Source organism: Agelaius phoeniceus, chromosome 8 (genome assembly GCF_051311805.1).
Source record: "Agelaius phoeniceus isolate bAgePho1 chromosome 8, bAgePho1.hap1, whole genome shotgun sequence".
Lineage (NCBI taxonomy): Eukaryota > Metazoa > Chordata > Aves > Passeriformes > Icteridae > Agelaius > Agelaius phoeniceus.
This window is the reverse complement of record NC_135272.1, coordinates 17,692,396-17,712,772: the sequence shown is the minus strand read 5'-3', so window position 1 is coordinate 17,712,772 and position 20,377 is coordinate 17,692,396. Positions and strand designations below refer to the sequence as shown.

The following is a 20,377-nucleotide window of genomic DNA, read 5'->3' as shown; positions in this document are numbered from 1 at the left end:
CAGTGTGGGAGGTGGTCACTATTTTATTACCTCCTTCACGTTCCTGTGGCTTGCCAGAGAGAGGCCCAAGAGCCCACCCCTATGGATCTCACAGCGATTTCCCAGCAGGGAGCTCATGCAAGCCATCCAGCCGCTCTGGTTGTGAGGAGGGGAAGGGGGTGGATTTTCACAGTGATGGAAGGAGGCAAAGGAGGAGTGTTTGCTAACAACCCCTAATGAGACCTGAAGTTCTGCCCTGGCACTGATGCTGCCAAGATGCATTTTATCTATTCTGTAAAGGGGGTGTCTCCTCCATCTGCAGAATTAACACATTGCATGAGCTGTGACTTCCCCATCTGGAAAGGGATGCATGTGCTCAGAGCCTCCTCACAGCTGATTTCAGTCTGGGGGTCAGCTGCATGCCATTCTTCTCGGATGGCTGTGACACACTCGCTTGTGGCCAGAGCGCCCGGCACTTGGCAGACGGAGCAGCGCTCCGAGAGGAAGGCAGGAGCGCCTCCCAGGTGCCTCCTAGTGTTTTCCATAGTGCAGAGGCTGTGGCACATGGGAACGTTCAAGGCCCCAGCGCTGCTGCCTCACACAGCAGACGCCGGGAGCAGTGTGCTCTGGAGGCTTTGCATACATTTCCTGAAGTCGTCCGAGCAGTTTGCCGTTCCCTTGCCCTCAGCCATCAAGGCTGCTGATCCCTCTTTGCCACCCCCATGGCCCCCAACACCCAGGGTGTGTGACTAGCAGGGCAGGGCAGAGGGAATCAGGGCATCCAACAGTAGTTATTAGTGGTTTGTTTGATTACCTTTTTCTAAGGTCAAATGCACAGGCATTACAGGGGACAAAAAGCCCCATTGCTGTGTGTTGCCCACAGCTAGAGGCTTATCACTAAACATCTGGCACAGCTGTAAACTTCAGAAATGTTACTCCAAACATTTTTTCTACAAAATAATTCAAATAGGTATGTCCTTAGCAATAGGGCACTAAAATGTAAAACGCATATCATAAGTGACTCTGCAGGAACAAACAAAAGCAAGACAAATCATATAGCTCTGTCAGAAAAAAACCTGGCAGCACTCAGCACATGATCCTTAATGTGCTTTGGTCAATATCTTTCTCTATATCAATGGAAGCTCATTAAAAGAAGATATTGCAGACTAACTGAGCCATGCCATACTAGTTCTTGCCAAAGCTTGACATTTTTAATACATTAATAATATGTCTGTAATGTAATGGAAAACTATTAATCAGAACTGGTTATATGCCAGAAATTTAAGCTATAATTGGCTGCTTCTTGTCAGGAGTGTCTGTTGTACATGGCTACAGCTGCCTAATGCTCAGATGTCTTGCACTCCTCTGCACTTTTTTCTTGTCAGTGCACTAAATTCAATCGATGTTATAGTCTATAATTCTGTGTAACGACCATCATTATGACTGGCTTACTTTAATGAGAATTCGTTATATGGGAAGTATTTTAGCACAGTGTGTTAAGGTAGCAGCTTGCTTCACATTATTTAGTCCTACCCAGTCCTGGTTTATTAGTGGATCTGAGTTTCAGCATTATAAAATGTTACAGGTAACTAAAGAGCTAGAAAGGAAGATATTAAAGAAAAACTTTTTTTTTTTTGCCTGAATATACAAGCTTGCAGTCTAAATATAATTACACTCAGTAACTTCTTATTTCTACACAGAAAAATTGTATTTATTTACTTACTGTTTATTCCAGCTATGACCAAGCCATCTCAAATAAAAGGTATTTGATTTACCATAAATTAAAAATAATTTGTGGCTTCTTCTAGCAAGGAGTTATTTCCCATTTTCATAGTGACATAGTTTCCTATAACCCTAAGCTATGGGCTCTTGCAGGTGCTTTTTTTTCCTCTTCAGAATAGTACATACATGGGAAGAAGTGTCTTTAGAATGACACAGAAAATGTTCTCTGAATTACTGAATTCCAAAATAATATGCAAACACTCCCACTGAAAACAAAAAAAAAAGAATGTAAGGTTGCTACAAAGCCAACAGTACTACCCAGCATGCTTCTTAAAGAGATTTAAATTTAATTTGGTCTTAGATATTTCTGCTTTTGTGTCAGATTCAGATTTGAAGCTTAAATATGTTTGAGCGAATTGAGAATTGTTACTGCAGGAAAATTCAGATATTCTCTGCGTATTCTGATAAAATACATGAGAGTTGTATGGTAACACTTGATAAAATGAATATAATGGAAAATTGCATTTACGTCCATACAGCAATTATTGTAAATTACTTTGCTATGGAAACACAATTCAACCATCTGTTGGCATTTCATGGTGTCTGTAGTTTAGCTTAGTTTAAGATGAAGCATTATTTAAATATAGGGAGGCTGTTTGCGAATAGCTTTGAAGATAAGTTTGGAAAATGAATATTCCCAATGTGACACGTTGAGGAGCTTACCAGGTCACACACCTCTTCCCGTGGCTGTGGGGTGTAGGAGGTTCATGACACTGGGCATAATTTAAAGCTGGGAAGCAAAGCAGGTTGCAGAAAGTGGCGACTTATGATTGTTTCTCAACATCTGTCCGGTGGGTCTGGCTCGGTTTTAGCATCCAGACAAAGGAAGTGTGGAAGTGCTGCAGCGTCTGGCTGAAATTCCCTGTCGACAGCCCCGCGCCCTGGCTCTCCAACCTCGGGTGGCACAGGCTGAACCCAGGCACAGGCTGACACAAATGCACTGGAATTCCTAGCCCTGGTGTTCCTTGTCCCTGTTTAGGGTACTTACTCTGTCTTTGCAGTTTTCCTCATACAGAATTTGGATTATTTTTTTCCTGTGTTATTTAGGAAATATATATTTGAAGTTGCTGTGATATAATTCTAGGTATATTTTATACCTGTAATAACGTGATTCAGGTGCTACAAAGTGAGGAGATTTCTAGTTGTTTTCTGAAGAGGGGAAAGGGCATATATTGGCTGTGAAATAAGTGCTGAGTACTCAGGTACAGCAACCCTCAAACCTAAGAAAATAAGGGGAGAAAGCATCTTTATAGTAAGCTACAAAATAAGCCATTATCTTTACCAGTAGTTTGTCATCAATGTGGTCTGTAAATCACAATTCAAAGGCAAAAATAAAGGGAGCAAAACTCTTGCAGTGCTAATGAGAAATGTCAAGGAAATTGAATTGTACTTGCCACATCTTTGTTATTCTTAAAATAATAATAATAATTTAAAAGAAATATGTAAGGCTTTTGGAGCTCCATGAGGTCCTCTTGCCAAGAAACTACTAGCACCTGCTAGCCCTGATGCCCATTTCTGTGTCACTTGAATAAAAGAACCTTGCTGCTGCTGCCCTGCAGTGCTGGGCTGACTGCTCCCCTGCCTGCCTGCACCATCTGGGCCATGGCTGAATTCAGTAGTTTGCTCTCCAGTTTTGCTAGGGTGAAAATACAGTTTTGGAAGCAGGAACCTCTAACTCACCTGGAACATTATAAATCTGTCTTTGTTAGAGTACAGTTAAATCCTTCATGTCAAAATACTTTTCACTGTGAATGATTTTGGTAGTTTCTTCGTTCTAGCACAGAACCCACAGTAAAGGTTATCCATATTGTACCAATTTGCTTTATATTGCATCAAACCTTCAAAATGTCAACATATCGTATATTTTGTAATGCATTGATTCTTGGACAATAACTCTTAATTTTTATTGTTTCTAAAAGGGTGCTGGTGCCAGAAGAAAAGGATGATTGATGGGAAACAGACACCAGCCTATAGACACTCACCCTCTTCCTTCGGATACTGATTTATCAGTGTGTCCAGGCATCCCCTGCGAGCCCTGAGCACGGAGGATCACTCAGGGTTATCAACAGTGGAGCTCAAGACCTGCAACTTCACAAATTATTATCTGCTCTTGGACATCTTTTACAAGAAGCCCTGACAGATAAGTTATAAGTCGAAGGACAGGCGCTGCATGGCTGTGAAAGGCTGTCATCAGGGCCTGGGTGGCTTCTACCAAAGTCTTTAACATAGTGAAACAAACATCCCATCCTAATGCTTCACGTTTGAGTTGGAACCTATTTTATAAATATATACATTATACGTACATATAATCTCTAGACTGCACATACGCCAGCACTGAGCATCCTTACGAAGCTGACATAAAAGGATTTAGAAATGTATTTGTCAAGATTCCTGTCACTTCACACCCTCTGGGTTACTGTATCCTCCGTGATGCAGCACTACCCTTCTGTGTGGGGGCACTATGACGTGTGTAAGACTCAGATTTACACAGAAGAAGGAAAAGTATGGGATTACATGGCCTGCCAGCCAGAAGCCAGAGACATGATCAAATATGTAAAAGTGACTCTGGATCCCCCCGACATAACATGTGGAGATCCTCCTGAGACTTTCTGTGCGATGGTAAGGCAAGCTTTTCATTCTGCATAATTAGTGGGGGTATATTTGGGATAGATGGCTTCAAAACAGAAGCCCTAGAGTGCACATGAAATTATCCAAGAAAACCTGCATCATATTCCAAACGTGAAAGGTTCTGCTGTACAAAACTCTGAGCAGCACATTAAGCTGAGCAATGAGATGTTCTGCTTATGAGGACTTAACTTTTTCTGAACTCAGTGTCTCTCTACAGCAACTTTTAATGTATCAAAAGAAATCAGCATAAAACTCCTATTGTGCTAACCCATAACTGGGATGGCCTTTGCCTGATCAAGAAAGATTTGAATGAACTGATTCTACTAAATCAGTTTAAAGCATCATAGCATGGCATAATTAAGTCTAATTTCCAAACAGTGAGACCAGTTGCACTCAAATTGCTAAAGCTTAAAAAATGGTGTTGGGAGTTGGGCTGTTGAAGTTTTCCGACCTACCCAAGGAGCTGCAGCAGGTCTGTATGGACAGTGCAGCTAAAATCACCTCCAAGCTCTAGCAACTACTCACAGCTTTCTTTCTAGCTGAAACTGTAGGCATTCAAGAAAACTAAGAGAGACCAGAGCTCCTCATTTTACATGGTCCTAAAATAGATTGGGTTTGGAAATGTTTGGCTTGGTAAGTAAATGCACAGGTATAAGAATCCAACAGACACTCTATACGTATATATACATATATACACCTACACACACACATATATATATGTATGTATATCAATATTTTACAGCTGTGCTGCTCCCAAGTGTTTGATAGATCACACTGTGAGAAGTTTCAGTTAAAGGAGATCTTAACTTGAAGATCACTTCTTTGTGCTCACACTTACAGAGGCTCTCTTTTCTTTGCGATTGGATATTTCTGTTAAATAGCGAGTGGAAGATACTGAATTCTTTGAAAAGAAAATAAGAGATTTGTTTTACAAATCATGCACACTTACATCTGTTAATACAGCACTGGAAACATGCTCCACATTACCTACATTATTTAGATTTGAAAGACCAATGAGTTCTGGTAAGTGAGGTTATCACAACTGGGAAGTCTACGAGATATTTGTTTGCCTGTGTACAAATCATCATTGCTGGGTGACAGCATCCCCACAGGAAGGAAATTTGCTTTTAAATGCCTTGTGGCATTGTTTTCCACCACTGCTGTTCTATAAGGAGGTCAGATCCAACCACACATACATTTAAGGCATTATTTGCACGCATGCAGCTGCTTCCCACGTACATTATGGTAATAGCCACGTGATAAATTGCAAAGAAAAATGAATAAATTACAATCACTATGAACCTTTGACTGCACCACTTGCTCTCTGCCCACTAATCCATCTCTGCTGACATGTCTTTGACACTCTAAATCTCCAAGCAGTTTCAAGCAGCCACTGTTTAAAAACAAATGGAAATCATGTGCCCCACATAATAGTCTTACTGTTTTTTTTCCCTTAATCTTGAAATACATTTTTTCCATCTGAATAATAGTAGCTGTGATTTAGCACTCAATAATATTTAATAATTCGTCATCTAATGCAAAAAAAGGTTCTTTTAATGAGAAAAAAAAAACCAACAAAAGAAACAAACCTGCCCAATAAAACTTGTTTCTTCCTTTTAGTGCAGATAAACATTGCAGCAGTTCCTATCTTAAGTAATACTGTAAGTTTCTGAAGGCCTTTATTATCAGTATGCACTCTAGTTAGAACAACAATTTTAAACAAAAAACAACAAGGCAAACAAAAGACATTTTGATTAAATCTAAGTGTTAAAAATGGTGCCGGAACTCCCCTTGAAAACATTTGACCACATCTGTTCATCAGTGCTGTGATGTGGGAGGAAAGTTTCCTTGGGAGTGACCTGAGATTACAGCTGTAGCTCACCTGCAGCTTAAGCCTGTGAGATGCAGAAGGCCACCAGAATCCTCACATGAGAAGCAGAGAAAGGGGAGTAACTGGGGAAGAAGAGCGAGAGAGAGCCCACAGAATGAGAGTGTGCATTCAGCTACACAAGTGTAGAGTGACTGACTCTTACATGATAAACTGTGGGATTTGTTTCCAGGATAGATGTAGATTGTACATATCCACCGTATTTAGATATGCATTGGTAATGGCTTGGCTTGCTTGAAACATAAGGAAAATGACAGAAATATTTAATGTTCCTAAAATACTGCCCGTGGCTCACAGCAGAGCATTCTCATCCCTAAAAATGCATTGTCTATCTGTGCCATAGCTAGCTGTAGGAATTAGATATTTCCTGCAAAATGAGGTTTTATGTATTTTGTAGGGCTGAGCCCTTGGCATTTTTGAGATCTTGAATTTTTGTGTTCACTTTTAGTTTTAGAAAACGAGTTAAGAAGATAGCACTGACATACTTGGAGAAAGTGGGCAGTGGAAAAAAGTTCTTTCATGTTAGGCATGTTCTTGTGCTAAAAAAGACCAAATTTGAAGTGACAAAGATGCAAAGGTTTCTTTTCAGCATGCTGAAGTGCCAAACTGGCTTATACAAATGCTTGGTTTTCTTCTTGTCAGTACTGGCTATGTGCCTGCCAAACCTGTACCACTGTTTTGTTATTGAAATCAGGTTAACACTGACTTGGAAAAGAACAGGGTCTTCAGCTATTCTAATAATAAACAAGGGTATCAAGCAGCCAAGTCTGCTTCTGCAGGATGACAAGGAGGCTGAAGCAGCCTCCTGTTTTATTTGCATGTCGGTTTCCTGATCAGGTTTACTAATTTTCTCTTCACCAATTGGACTAAGGTACTAACTGTTGAGTCTCTGTCAGCCTTTGGTGTAATATAGATTAGATCCTTGAAACAAACCAGGCTGAGAATTTTCATTCAAGTCCTGCTGGGGGATTATGGTAGAATCTAAGGCAGTCCATGAGAGTAGCTGATAATAATCTGCAATAACACACAAAGCAGCCGTGCACTGCAATGTGTGTGCAAGCATACAATACAGAGGAGATGGGTGGTTAAATTGGCCCCCTACTTATTTCTGCATATTCACCATGGTATTAAATGTTCTTATGAGTCTGTGATGAATTTGTACTTTCCTTGTTTAGTTGACAGACTGAATAACAGTCTGTTATTGCATATGTAAATTTGTTGCAAAATATAACAGCCCTAGCTGGCAGCTAAAGCCAGCATTTGGCAGCTCACCACTTGCAGGTAGCTTTGTGGTGTCCCCCCAGAACAGCATTTGTAGGTATTATGGGGAGTATGCAACAGAAAAAACTATCCCACAGTTGCTTTTAGGCATCTATTCTGAGAATAACATTATCGTTTCTGGTGACATTCAGTATTGACAGCTCATGAGATTATTCTGAAACCTCAAACCCCTGGAGACCTATAATTATTATATGAGATTCTCAGGTTTCATTTAAAACATGATCTTTATTTCCTTAGTCCTTCTGGTTGCAGGGAAAAGTTTGAAAATGAAACCAAATAGCTCAAAAAGCAGAAACCAAATAATCTTCCAAATTATTGTTTGTTTAAAATCTCATCAGATTTAAAGTCATTCAGGATTTCTACAGCTTGGAAAGAATTTTTGCTCAAGAGGAGAGATGCATAAAAGAAACTTTAAAAAGTGGCTAAGAGCAGTTGAACACTTACAATTTCTAGATGTGGAGTTGCATGTATCTGTAAGGAGGATGTGACAGCATCCTTGCAGAATAAGTATATAAGAATAAGAATAATGGCTCCTCCTGCCTGCAGGATAATCAGCACTGTGGGGAAGGGTTCTCTGGTCACCTCTGGCTTCCCTGTCCATTTTAAAGCAGTCTCTAGTGTCTCAGAGTGAGCTACATATGCTGGCAGAAGGTGCATGACTGCTTTCTGTGGTACTCCTTCAAGGAAATTTGGACATCTTTTGTCAGTCACAGACTTGGACCGAACAGCCACAGTGTTTAAGCCAGCATGACCCCTTTCTGCAGATCTGTAATTTATTAACTTTGAGCATTTGGCATTGCTCAGAGTATGTCTGGCACTGTATGCTTGTGCATTGTTGGCCTGGGAGGTGAGGAGAGGAGAGGAGAGAAGAGAAAGAAACTATTCACATTTTCAGGTTTGAGCTGCAGGTTTCACACTAAGCAAATTTTGAAGTACCTGGTGGTGCTAGTTCTTGTGGCCTGCAGCATTTCAGTGTAAAACAAATCTTGAAATCCCTGGGAGTAACTAACAGTCAGTGAAATCTGCTTCCCTCTTTGTAAGAACAATTCCACAATACTCCGTCCAGTCATAAAGAGAAACAAATCTGACTTCCTATGATCCTGACCATCATTTGCTCTACCAGAACAGTGTGTAGGTGGCTTCTGGCTTTCCTTCTAAAACATGTGCCAGCTCTGTCCCTGGTACAATCTCAGGAACCTGATGATGCTGCTCACAGCTCAGAGATCCTGTCGCCCCACTCCCACCTGCCCTGCACAGGGACTGGCACCTCTGCTGAAATCCAGACTTCAGCATGGGGTTTGCATTCAAACCTGAGCTGGGATTACTGTGCAAATTCATCATGAATTTGACCAGGAGACTCCTAGTGGCTATTGCTGTAATTTGCAAACTAGAGATGGGTTTGTGTTACCAACCTGTGTTTGCAGCTCAAATGGCAACATTAAAATATAATTTTCTGTTTGTGTTTAAACCTAGATATCATAATACATCCCAACAGCTAAAAATGATAAAATTATCATCAATTACAGTTGCCTGCAGCTAATTTCCTTCATAGGTTAAATAGAAGCTTGAAAAGGAGCCTGCAGATGGGAGTCCTGTGCATTTGTACAATTTATAGAGCAGAAATGCTGATGATGACAGTAGAAATTTGAGCCCTTGAGTGCTACTCCGTATTTCATAGTCAATCAAAACTAAATTAAGAAACAAAGATTATTAAAAAGTATTCTGCACATGTAATTCTGGCATAATATTATGAGTGGACATTAAATTTTTTTCCCTCTGAGACTTTCAGCATCATTAATATAGCATTCCTTTAATTACAAGTAGGCTCATATTCCTTAAAAAAGGGGAAATACTATATAGCATAGTGATACCAGTATTATGTTTACTGAAATAATTAAATGAACAGATACTTTTCTGAGTAATGGGTAAATCACAATGTGAAACAAAAATTATTTTTGAAAGCATTTTGGCATTTATACATACTTTCTCAAATGAGACACTTTAAAACAGTGTTGTGCAATATGATTAAAAGATGCTGTTAAAAAAAAAGCTTTTTTATTTTATGGGCTAAATTTGAATAAAAACAAAGGATTCTAAATTCTATCTGTATAGTCTTACTAGATAGCATGGAATAAATGGGAACAGGAAGTTAAAGATGAAGCTCTTGCTACTGTCTTGTTTAAAGTGGATTTTTATAGTTGTGTATTTTTAAAGTATGTACAGCTCAAAGTTACTTCAGACCTCATTTACAACATCTGCATTCATCTAATTTGAACTCTTTGGGCACATACAATTATTACAGCTGTTGCTTTGTCACTGTAGAGCACCTTACCCTTCAGAGAGAGGGGTTTTTATTTTAGTGCCTCCTCTTAAGTCACTAAATATTTCATTTCATTAATAACACTCTGAGACCTGAGAGCTTTGGCCCTGCCCATTGGCCTGTCCCCAGCAGGGCAGGACAGCTCAGTCTCACTGCTGAGGCTGTTCCCATCCAGCCCCACTGAGCCCCTCTCGCAGCCCCTCAGCAGCCAGTGGGGCAGGAAGGACACCAGGGGCATGACAGTCCCTGTCTGTCTGTCCCTGTGGGTCACAGACTGTCCCTGTCTGTCTGTCCCTGTGGGTCATGGACTGTCCCTATGCTGTCCCCATATGTCATGGACTGTCCCTGTGCTGTCCGTCCCCGTGGGTCACGGACTGTCCCTCTGCTGGCTGTCCCCATGGGTCACGGACTGTCCCTGTCTGTCCCTCAGCTCCCTCCCACTGTGCAGTGCCACAGGCCAGCCTACCTGTGTCTCTGGCAGCACCTGCTGTACACTCTGAAAAGGCTCATTGGTCCTTATGGGAAAGGATTCCTTGGTTTCCTACAAGATTTAAAAAGATGGGTATATACTTAGTGACAGCAGGAATAAAAAAAATAGTTTGGTAAAATCTCTGTTTTCATCCAACTGGAAGCAATCTAAAAATTAATAATTGCTCATAAATCAAAACTGAGGATTGGTAGTAAAACAGATTTGCATTTTATTCATTATCACACATCAAGATGCTCCAGTAAATCTTTAACAACACTCTGTCCGGTTGCCTTTTTTTTTCCTCCTCAGTTACACTTTGGGTACTGGAATGTTTTCAAGCCTGAAACAAAACAAAAGCACACCCACAAAGTACTTCAGTTGTTAAAAATATTTGAGGGTAAAACAGGGTTCCTAAATGAAATATACGGTTTCTACATATTTTCAGTTGCAGTTTCAAAGCACATGACACTAGTATGTGTAGAAGAGCATCCTTTTAAGGAGATTTATATTTTGTAAATACACTTTGTAAGAGCAGCTGTTAAGCATTTTCTAGCATTGCCTTTATTCCTTTTACTACTTGCTCTTCCAGTTTGGTTTGTTTTTTCCCTGAAATTAGCTGGGAAGAGTGGACATTTTTAGACAGTTATTTTAATAACAATTGATCTTAAAAAGCAGGGAACCGTGCAGGGGGAGAGTGTGGCTCTCTGGATGAGGTTCTTTAAAATACCTGAGTTGGTGCCTCCCCCCACTGCTCCCTCCTCCCTGGGCCCCCCAAAGCACTGAGGTACATGGAGGGAGATACCCAAGTACTCTGTGGAAACTTGGAGTTCTGGCCTTGTTTGAGTATGGAACCAGCAACACAAATTTTGTAAAGAAATAAATATCTTCCACTATAAAATAAAGTCCCAGACATCCATGGTGATGGATGTCAATGCAGTTGGACCAGAAACATCCCCTCAGCAGCACCTTTAGTGAAGTATAATAATACTGCTTAGTAAATAAAATATTTACCGGACCTGTCATAATTTGAACTGCTGCTGGTGAGGCAGAGGTGATCTCAAGCCCGTGGCTCACTGCAGGGAGACTCCTGAGAGATTTTCTGGGGAGCAGGGAGACAGTGCAGTACAGCAGCACACCCCAGCTGGTGCTCCTCGGCCAGGGCAGGACAGCACATCCCTGCTGCACTGACGGGAGGGAGAGCTGGGTGACCCCATTTCTTCTCTGCTAGAAAGCCTGAACTTAGAATTTTTCCAGGATGGTAAATCCTCCTTTCAGCAGAGTGGCCTTTGCCTCCTAAGCTGGCGGTGTCACGCAGGCAGCCGGAGGAGCGGAGCTGCAGCATCGCCCCCTCAGTTTGCTTTCACACATTTGGGTCAGGGGCACGATGCCCTCAGTCCCAAGGGAGTGTGCAGCATCAGGCTTTCCAGGCTGAGGACACTGTACAAGGAGCATGGTATTATATTTCTTCCCGCTGTGGTAGACAAGTTTCAAAATGTGAAATTTGGATTTACTTGGCAGAACTGAGCAGCGATAAGTTTTATGCTGCTCAGGTTTGTTCAAATTATCTGGATAAACATACTTTTCCATCTTCATTTAGTCTCTGAACCCCAGAGTTTCATGTCTTTTTCTTGCAGAGCTTGTACTTAGTAAAAGCTAAGAATCACTGGAAACCAAATGCAAGTTCCTGAGGCACTTCCATATATTAAAATTTCCATTTGTAAGCATCTTGTTGAAACAAAGCCAAGTGAACTCAGCTGAGAATTCTACAAACCTAGTGTACACCAGGACAACCATTCTGGTTAGTGGGCTCCCCAGGGTCCTTTGAGAAGGAAGAAATCAGTAAGTTGACTCTCAAGTAATGATTTTAACATTTAGACATTTATGTTACTTATAAAGCATCCAGTCCTAATGCAACCCAAATCACCTTCATTCATTCAAGAAAAAATAAATGTACAAACCGAGATGATAATCTGCACTTCTATCCCTTCTGCTTTATGCTGGGAAGCAGAGGGGGAGAAATACAGACAGACATTAGCAATTCCTCTTGACAAAGTATGGAAATTACCCATCTCATTATGTGAGGATGAAAACCTGTCATTTATTTTTACCCACCGAGTTTAGAAAGGGCTGAATCTGTGAGAGCTGGTCAATTTTAGCATAAGCACCACTGCCACTTTTCTTTTTTTAATACTGATACTGCTTTGCCAAAACTGCCATTTCCAATAGGTAAAATAACATACCTATTTAAGAGTAGCTAAAACGGGATGAGTGATCTGCTAATCCAAATATTTCTTGACTTGTTTCAAGGCCTATGAGTACTGCCTGAATATGAAAATAAAAAATAATCCCAGATACTATTAAGGCCATTGAGTGATGAGATGCAGATTGCTGTGTCTGGAACACTAATCTCCCTAGTTAAAAAATAGGTAGCTCTGGACACAATTTACTTGGAGAAACAATGACTGTTGTAGACATTTTAGGTATGGAAATTTGTGTTTTCACAGGTCACTTGTGGTGACATCATCTTGATCTACAAGTACAAATATAGCTAAGGACAGAAAAATCCTTGGCATTGAGCTGACTTGGCAGTGTGCATAAGTGATTTCATGTAGCTTTGATGTTTGATGTGTTGTATTTTCTGGAAAATGGTTTTATTTCTCATCTTCTAGTTCTTTAGGCAGATTGTTTATATGGAATTTAGGAATAAAAAAAGGGGAGGAAAGAAAAGGGTGCAAATGAATCTAATTATATTTACTACAAGCAAGAACTTGTACTATATCAGAGATATTTTATGTCAGGCTTCAGCCCAGAGAGAATTTTTATAGCTAAGTATTTGTAAAACCTCTAAAAGAAGACACCGTTATGATGAGAGGAGCATTTTTTTACATGTACGTGCCATGTCTTTCCAACATCTTGGTGCATTTTAGATTTTTATCTGTAAAACTGTCACGAGCCACATTTTAACTCATGAATTTGATTTCTACCAGCTACACCTGCTCATAAGACGTTTTCCTCCAGTGAAACCTAGAAACAGAGCTACTTGTGGGTGACATTTACAAGTGACTGGGGGTGGGGAGATGGTAAAAAATAAATAAAAAGGAATAGCAAACAACTACACAAAAGCCCTCATCCTCTAAAATCTGCAATGTGCATAGCTGGAGGAAAAAAAAAGTACAGAATGCAATTTTCTAACTGCTGAAACAACTTTTTCTACACGTGCTATTTTCCTCCTCTGTTTTTAACACAGGCTTGCAGACTGACATGCCTCTTGGCTTCCTTGACCATATGGATCTGCCAAGTAGTATAAATACTGTAGGGATAGCCTACAGAAATATCCTAGCAAGGTGTCTCACTTGACAAGGGTTGATTCAGACTTCCAGACACGTTAAGTAATGGGTTTAAGGGGTTCAAGCATTGGAGCTTCCCTCACTAAATTAGTGGGGTAAATTTTTGTCAGCGTGTTTGCAGCTAAAAACCCTATTTTCCTGAAAAAGAAGTGGGATATGCCTTTGAAAATAAAATGTTAAAAACATAGAAGCTTTTTGTCATCTGAAGCAGTGGCTTTGATTTTTTAAAAAAGATACACTTCAATAAATAAAGGGAAATTAGAAGTGACTCATCATGTATATTTCATGCCTAAGAGCTAATGTTTGACTTTACATCAACAGGGCTTAAAATATGATCTTCCTTTGAAATTAATGTGTCCTGTGTTAGGCCAACAGAAGGACTCCTACTGACAGCAATGGATGGCAACAAAATGCAGCTTCCTCAGTAGTGAGCATTACCCTCTGCACTGTACCAGTTTGAAACTCTCAACTAGAAACTATAAAACCATCTTAAGTAAAGTTAAGTGTGTGCCTTTATATTCTAATTTATTTTTTTTTTATCACAAGCAATTTCACAGAAGTTCACTTATTTTCCAGCATTTTCAGTTTTAAAATCTTCTTTACTCATTTTACTGGTGCTGGGTTTTGGATTAGTTCAGCCGTTGTGATCTTCAGTGCAAGGCTCTTTGTCCCTAGTGACAAAACAAGTTTTGGAGAATGGGACATTATCCATCTTTTCTTGGTTTTGAGGCATACAAGATACACTGAAAGCATCTATCTGGAAGGTGCCAGCTAGAATATATATATAATACGTAACAGGGTTTGCATATTTAAATACTCTATTTTAGCTTTATGCATCTCCTGGATTATTTGTAAATAATTGAAAAGGACAGAAGACTATTATTGACTGATCATTCCATAGTTCTCCATAACTACACCATTATTGCTTGTAGCACTCAAACATTAGCCAGGCATCATCAATCATGAACTTCAAGTTTTATAAGTTAAAAAACAGGTCTCAGAAAATACTACAACAGTTGTCCTTCCTTTGTTAGTCAGACAAGGTGGGGGTTTCAGCAGAACATGGTGTCAAATTTTAAGCCTTGAGAGAAAGTATGCCATTTTTTCAGTGTTAAACAGTGGACTGATATCTGAAATGCTATATAGGGTTGGTTTGAGTTTTTTTGAAGCCATACAGACAATTGTCTTCCCTCTGCTACAATCTACAAGTCCTCAGCTGGTGTAAAGTGTACATACATTTAATGGGATGGTGGGGCAGGCAGCACTCACACATCTGCCACTTGCGCAGTCCGTGCTGCCCTCCAGGGTGCCAGCCCCTCTCTCCCTGTCTTGAAAATGGTGGAGAAAATAAAAACTGAAGAGAGACATGGGGAGTTGTTCCACAGAACAGAAGAGCCTGCCTGCCTTCCTTCTGGTCACATCCCTGTCTTGTCACACCTTCAATGTTCTGCACCTTGAGAGGCCACCAGAGCTGATGGGCTTGTTCTTACTTAGAATTCTGATATCCTATTTGGATCATATCCTTTTTGGAAATGGTACACACCACACAAACCTAATCTGTGGATTTGAGATGGGTAAAGTGTTTTCTAGATGTTTTCTAAGCTTAAAGAGTTCAGCACTAGGATGGGAAAAGATTGTGCAGGAATGCTGATTGGTTGATGAGGACCTGCTCACCATGCTGCTTTTCCCAGGTGCTCACTCTCTAGGACAGTAAATACATTGCAGGAGCTCAGAAAAAGCAGGCATAGCCCTTTTATGAGGCAGTGTTTGACTCTCCCAATCAATAACAATCAGGCTAAGAATTTGAAGTAAATCTTGTTCTGATGATTGTACCATGTCAAGGGCATCGTACTACTAAGTGATGGGTTTGGAATAATAAAATTGTGCATAAGATCAGAAAAAAAATCAGAAAGCAGCACTGCACCGCTGAGTTTTACCTTAGTAACAGGGGCTTTTTTCAGTTCCCATCCTCAAGGTCCTTACACCTCTACTAATGCAGCCATCAACATCCTCCTCCTGTCAGGCCAGTTCTCATAACTTCAAAAGAAGATTTACAGGAGCTGACCAAGAAGAAAAATGTTCTTCACAAATTATTACAGGGATGAATGGCACCTGTGCCTGTGATGACCTGTTCAACACTTTCTTGATGACACCACCATACATGAGTTTCTCTCAACTCCTGTCATGTAAGCCACAGTTGATTTTCTTGTCTTTCAACCAGCCAACCACCAAGGCCACAGAAAGCAGATGTAAGGGCAATGCTGAGCAAACCTTTGCTGTCACTGCCTTTAGTGACTCTTAGTAATTGCTTTGTTGATAATTATGAGCTGTATAAAGCATCACAGGAAGAGCAGAACAAGTTTACTTTTGCAGTGATTAAATAAATCATAAATTGGAAACACTTTGTAATTCAAAATTACCCCTCCTAACCAAGGATTGGGTACACAGCATTTGCTGCAACACGTGTGAACATTGGCAGTGCAGCTCTAGGAAAGGGCAGCTGCTGAAGAAGAGAACAATAAACCTCATCTGAGCTAGTAGGGAACCCACAAGGGAATGCTGGTCTTGGTGACACACCCTGCCCTGTATCCAACACACACCAGAGTGTGCCGGGGGCGCTGCAGCCCCCCCAAGCAAGCCATACACACAGCACACCACAATGTTGCCTGTCGGAAGATGGTAACAGAGATCCCTCCCATGGAACTTGAAGGGTTCTTGGATAAATTGTTTCCAGTAGAAATCAGCTTTCTGCCATATAAGAAAGGCATGTGAGATTCTAACAGTATTGTCACTGAGACTTTGTTAGAAGACATTATCTGGCCCAGAAACACCCCAGACAGGGGAACTTGGAGTTGAGCCTGCAATACCATTGTACCTGACAACACAAAAACTTATTTTCAGCCTGCACATTGGAGATCTTCACATGCCCGGTGATGGGGTTATTATTGGCTTTAATTACTTACAGTTTTCTGGCCTAGGTTTCTTAAGGCTTGATACAGAAAAAGCAGTACAGATAGTAAGCATAACAAAATACAGGAAGACCTTAGAGCTAATTCACAGAACTTTAAGCTAATGAGAAATGAGAGTCCATTCCTACTCCTATTGGAGTCCTCCTCCAATATCTTTGTCTCAGTATCTTATTCTTCAGTCAGTGAAACTCACAGGCATTGAGAAGTCATAGAAAAGAGCTGTTTTCCAATTTGGTTTGGGTTTTTGGTGGAATGTTTTTAGCTTTTCCGAGTTTGATGAGTCAGGTTTCAGCTATATTTTTTTATCTAATTTTCTTTGCTAATTGTATGTGCAAGGGTCACAGAACTAAGGTTGTAAAAAAAAAAAATCTAATTTTAACCTGCAGTTGATTTATGAAATGATACTGAGTTCCTTGAGTTTGGGAAAATAACATATACCACTAATAATCTCTGGGAACTGATTTAACACCGTATTCTATTGCAGTGCTAGGAAGAAGCCAAGGACTTGTAACAATCTGTCATTTGCAGTGACATTTTTATTACTCTTTCAGAAAGGCTGTGCTTTAATTGTCTCCTTGCTTCAAATCAACTTCTTAGTTCGCTTTAACAGTATTTTTTTTCACTGTAGCTACCATTGCCCTTGCTATAAGAAACCTAAACTCTCTGTATATTTCTGGCATGGTAACTGCCAACAGGAACAGGAGCAGAGAACCTACCCGTGTTCTTCTAATTTAAGAGAGTGAAAATGCTACTGACTGCAAGTCGCATTTTCATGGAGTTCACACCAAATTCCTTGTAGACCTGCATCCCAGGCAATTCCCCCTTGATTCACTAGGATTGACCTGAGAGAAAATCCATCAAAATAATACACCATTTTTTCCCAGTATTGTGGAGTTTGCAACAAGCTGCCCAGTGGAGAAATAGCTTTGCTTTCAACTATTACAAAGAAACTGCAAGCTCTTAATTTAGTACAATGTCGCTAGTGCTTTAGCATCTTCTGCAGTGTGCCTCCAACTGATGAACTGAAGCACAACTATAAATAACGATGATGTCTTTGTCAGCTTGTGAGAAAAAAGGGTTGGAGTTTAGTTTTGTTTTTTGGTTTGGGTTATTTTTCACATTTCCTGGAAGTGCACGTAGTAAGATAGCTGTAATCTCTTTTTTTGCTTAATACATAGATTTATCTGTTTGATAGGTCACTGAATCAAACCACCAATTTGTTGCCTGCTGGTTCATGGCTCAGTGACCCATGGGAACACGGCCCTAATGTTGTAACATATACAATGGGCACCCCGAAGTTCAGTGATTAAAACAAGTTCTCAGCTTTACAGTTCAGAACTTTGAGGTGCACTTCCCTTTCCAAGTGGGAGGCAATTTCCCTCCACCCCAAACTGGACTTCACAGAACCTGGCCAAACTGCATTCTCAGACCTCTGGTTTCTGTGCATTCCCTATCCTTTACCACTCTGTATTTGATAACTAAGAAGTTGTCCAGGGAACAAATGGCTTTGTTCATTTGGATGTAATCAGCCCTGTATTTTAAGAGAGTACCAGCCAGAAAAGCATAAAGTTTCACAAATCCCCAGATGGAGGACTCAGTGCAATGATGAAGAGGAGGGACTTGATGCCAGCTGTGGCAGCATAGCTGGTCTACATGCTGAGAGGTTTTAATGAAGCAGATGAAATCCATCCTGGATTCTGAATCACATAGACATTCAGGCAAAATATGATTGGGGCGGGGGGGAGGGGGGGGAAGAGTTGATTTTCAGGGTTTGCATGACTTTGGATTTGTTTGCTTGAGTATATTTTTGGACGGTAATGTTAGATGCTAAGGGAAAGTTACAGCAAGGCTTGTGACTAATGGATAAGATGCAGTATGCTCTGTGATGCTATGAGAAAAATGCTGATGCAGTTAACTGATACCAGAGAGATAAAATAACACCAGCATTTAAGAAAAAAAGCCAAACTCAAAGATTTTGGCAAGTTTTTGAGATCCCACCTTGGTATCATTGTAGAGGATGTTTCTAATTAGTAGCCACAGAAATAATTGCTGATTAAATTGTCATACAACTCGATTAACGAGGTGAAGGAAAAATAGCAACATTTTCATTTTAATGAGATGTCTGCTCTCTCCTCCTCTCTACTATGCATCTTAATGTACCTTGCTGTCTGCACTGACTTGGGGCTCCAAGGCTTTGTCATTTCTTGGCAATTCTGTTCTCTAATTTCTTCTGACACATGGTGCTTAAATCCACACGAAATGTGAGGTGAGGCAGAGAGGATTCCTGCAGACTGCCATGCCATAAGAGGAACACTCATTTGCATTATTCATTAGATAAACGCACTGATTTGCATCTCATTCTGGTTGCTTCCATTTCCAGGCAGGGGATGGAGACAATTCACAGAATTGCTGAATTTTTGAATGATATTCATAGTGTTCATTTGGGATTGAGTCTCCATTGTCTGCTGCCCTGTATTTTGTCCCACACTTACCTTAAATACCTACAGAAACTAGATCCTTTTGTTCTTTTAATAGCAAACTGTGCCTATTTAGTGCATAGTAAAAGGGTGCTAATTTGTTTATCATTGCAATTTTGAAAACATTTATCAAAGCCATAATTCAATGCTTGATCATTATTTGCGATTATTGCAATCTTTCTCCCTGTTTTTCTGAGGTTATAGTTCAAAAGCAAAAGCTTGTAAATCAACTGCAGTGATCTGACAGCATCTATGTTTTTTTTGCCATTCAGTATTCTTGAGCAGTAAGCTTTTAAGAACTACATGCCCTCTGTTAGCTAGCATGTTAATGCAGTAAAGTTGAGAAATAGTATAGCCCTAGATAACCATCAACATTGTCTCTCTCTCTTCTAAGCTTTATGAACCCATTTACATTATGCTTAGCATTAATATTTGATTCAGAAATCTATACTGTAAAAAGGAGAGGATATCACAGTTCTGTCCTCAGGGTGTTGGGGGAGGAAGGTTAATTTTGCAGGATGGGGGTTAGTACTATTGAGCTCTTTCATCCTGTTATTAAACACAGGATACTGTCTGGGGAAATTGGGAATTTTAAAGGACTTATACAAGTATCATTATTGCATCAACACTTTTTGAGAAAATCTACATCATAAACACCTTCAACTGCTGCTGCAACCCAGAGCTATTCCATGAACCATCATTTACCTCCAAGGACAGCAAATTGCATAAACAAATAGTGGTTTATTAACTCAGAGTGTTAGAGCATGGTGCAGACAGCACCAAGGTTGTGGGTTCAATCCCTGTATTGGCCAATCACCTAAGAGCTGGACTCGATGATCCTAGTGGGTCCCTTCCAGCTCAGAATATTCTGTGATTCTGTGACTTTCAAAGTCCTCCTTTAAGCCTGCTGCTGCACTGGGCTGTATATTGCCCAAAACTAAGGAAAGACATTGCCACCATTTTAAATAGCTTAGACCACAATTGAAACACAGATGTCAAAAGCAATTAAAAGTGGGGCTCGGAAGGCTGACTTAGGCATGTGTTAAGGCTAATGATTGTGCATTATTTCTGTTGAAATTGTTGCATGGCTCTGTGGCTGGTGCTGTAGCTCTTTGATTGCCATGCTAGACAAATTCAGTTCCTAAGTTAAAAGGTGGGAAATGCAATGGCCCTGAGGAAGAGTTAGTCAGGACACTTCATCTGTAAGCAGGGTTATGGCAAAAAATACAATTGAAAT

General features: G+C 40.3%; 1 protein-coding gene across 10 annotated transcripts in view; it reads left to right on the top strand.

Moving 5' to 3' along the window:
• NTNG1 (netrin G1) overlaps window positions 1-20,377 on the top strand; it is a 146,771-nt gene that overhangs the window by 2,470 nt on the left and 123,924 nt on the right. For all 10 annotated transcript variants that reach the window (XM_077182128.1, XM_077182125.1, XM_077182124.1 and 7 more), the window contains exon 2: window positions 3,681-4,380. In XM_077182128.1, coding sequence (XP_077038243.1) covers window positions 4,135-4,380 — 246 coding nt within the window. In that variant the 5' untranslated portion in view covers window positions 3,681-4,134. The remainder of the gene's footprint in view (window positions 1-3,680; window positions 4,381-20,377) is intronic.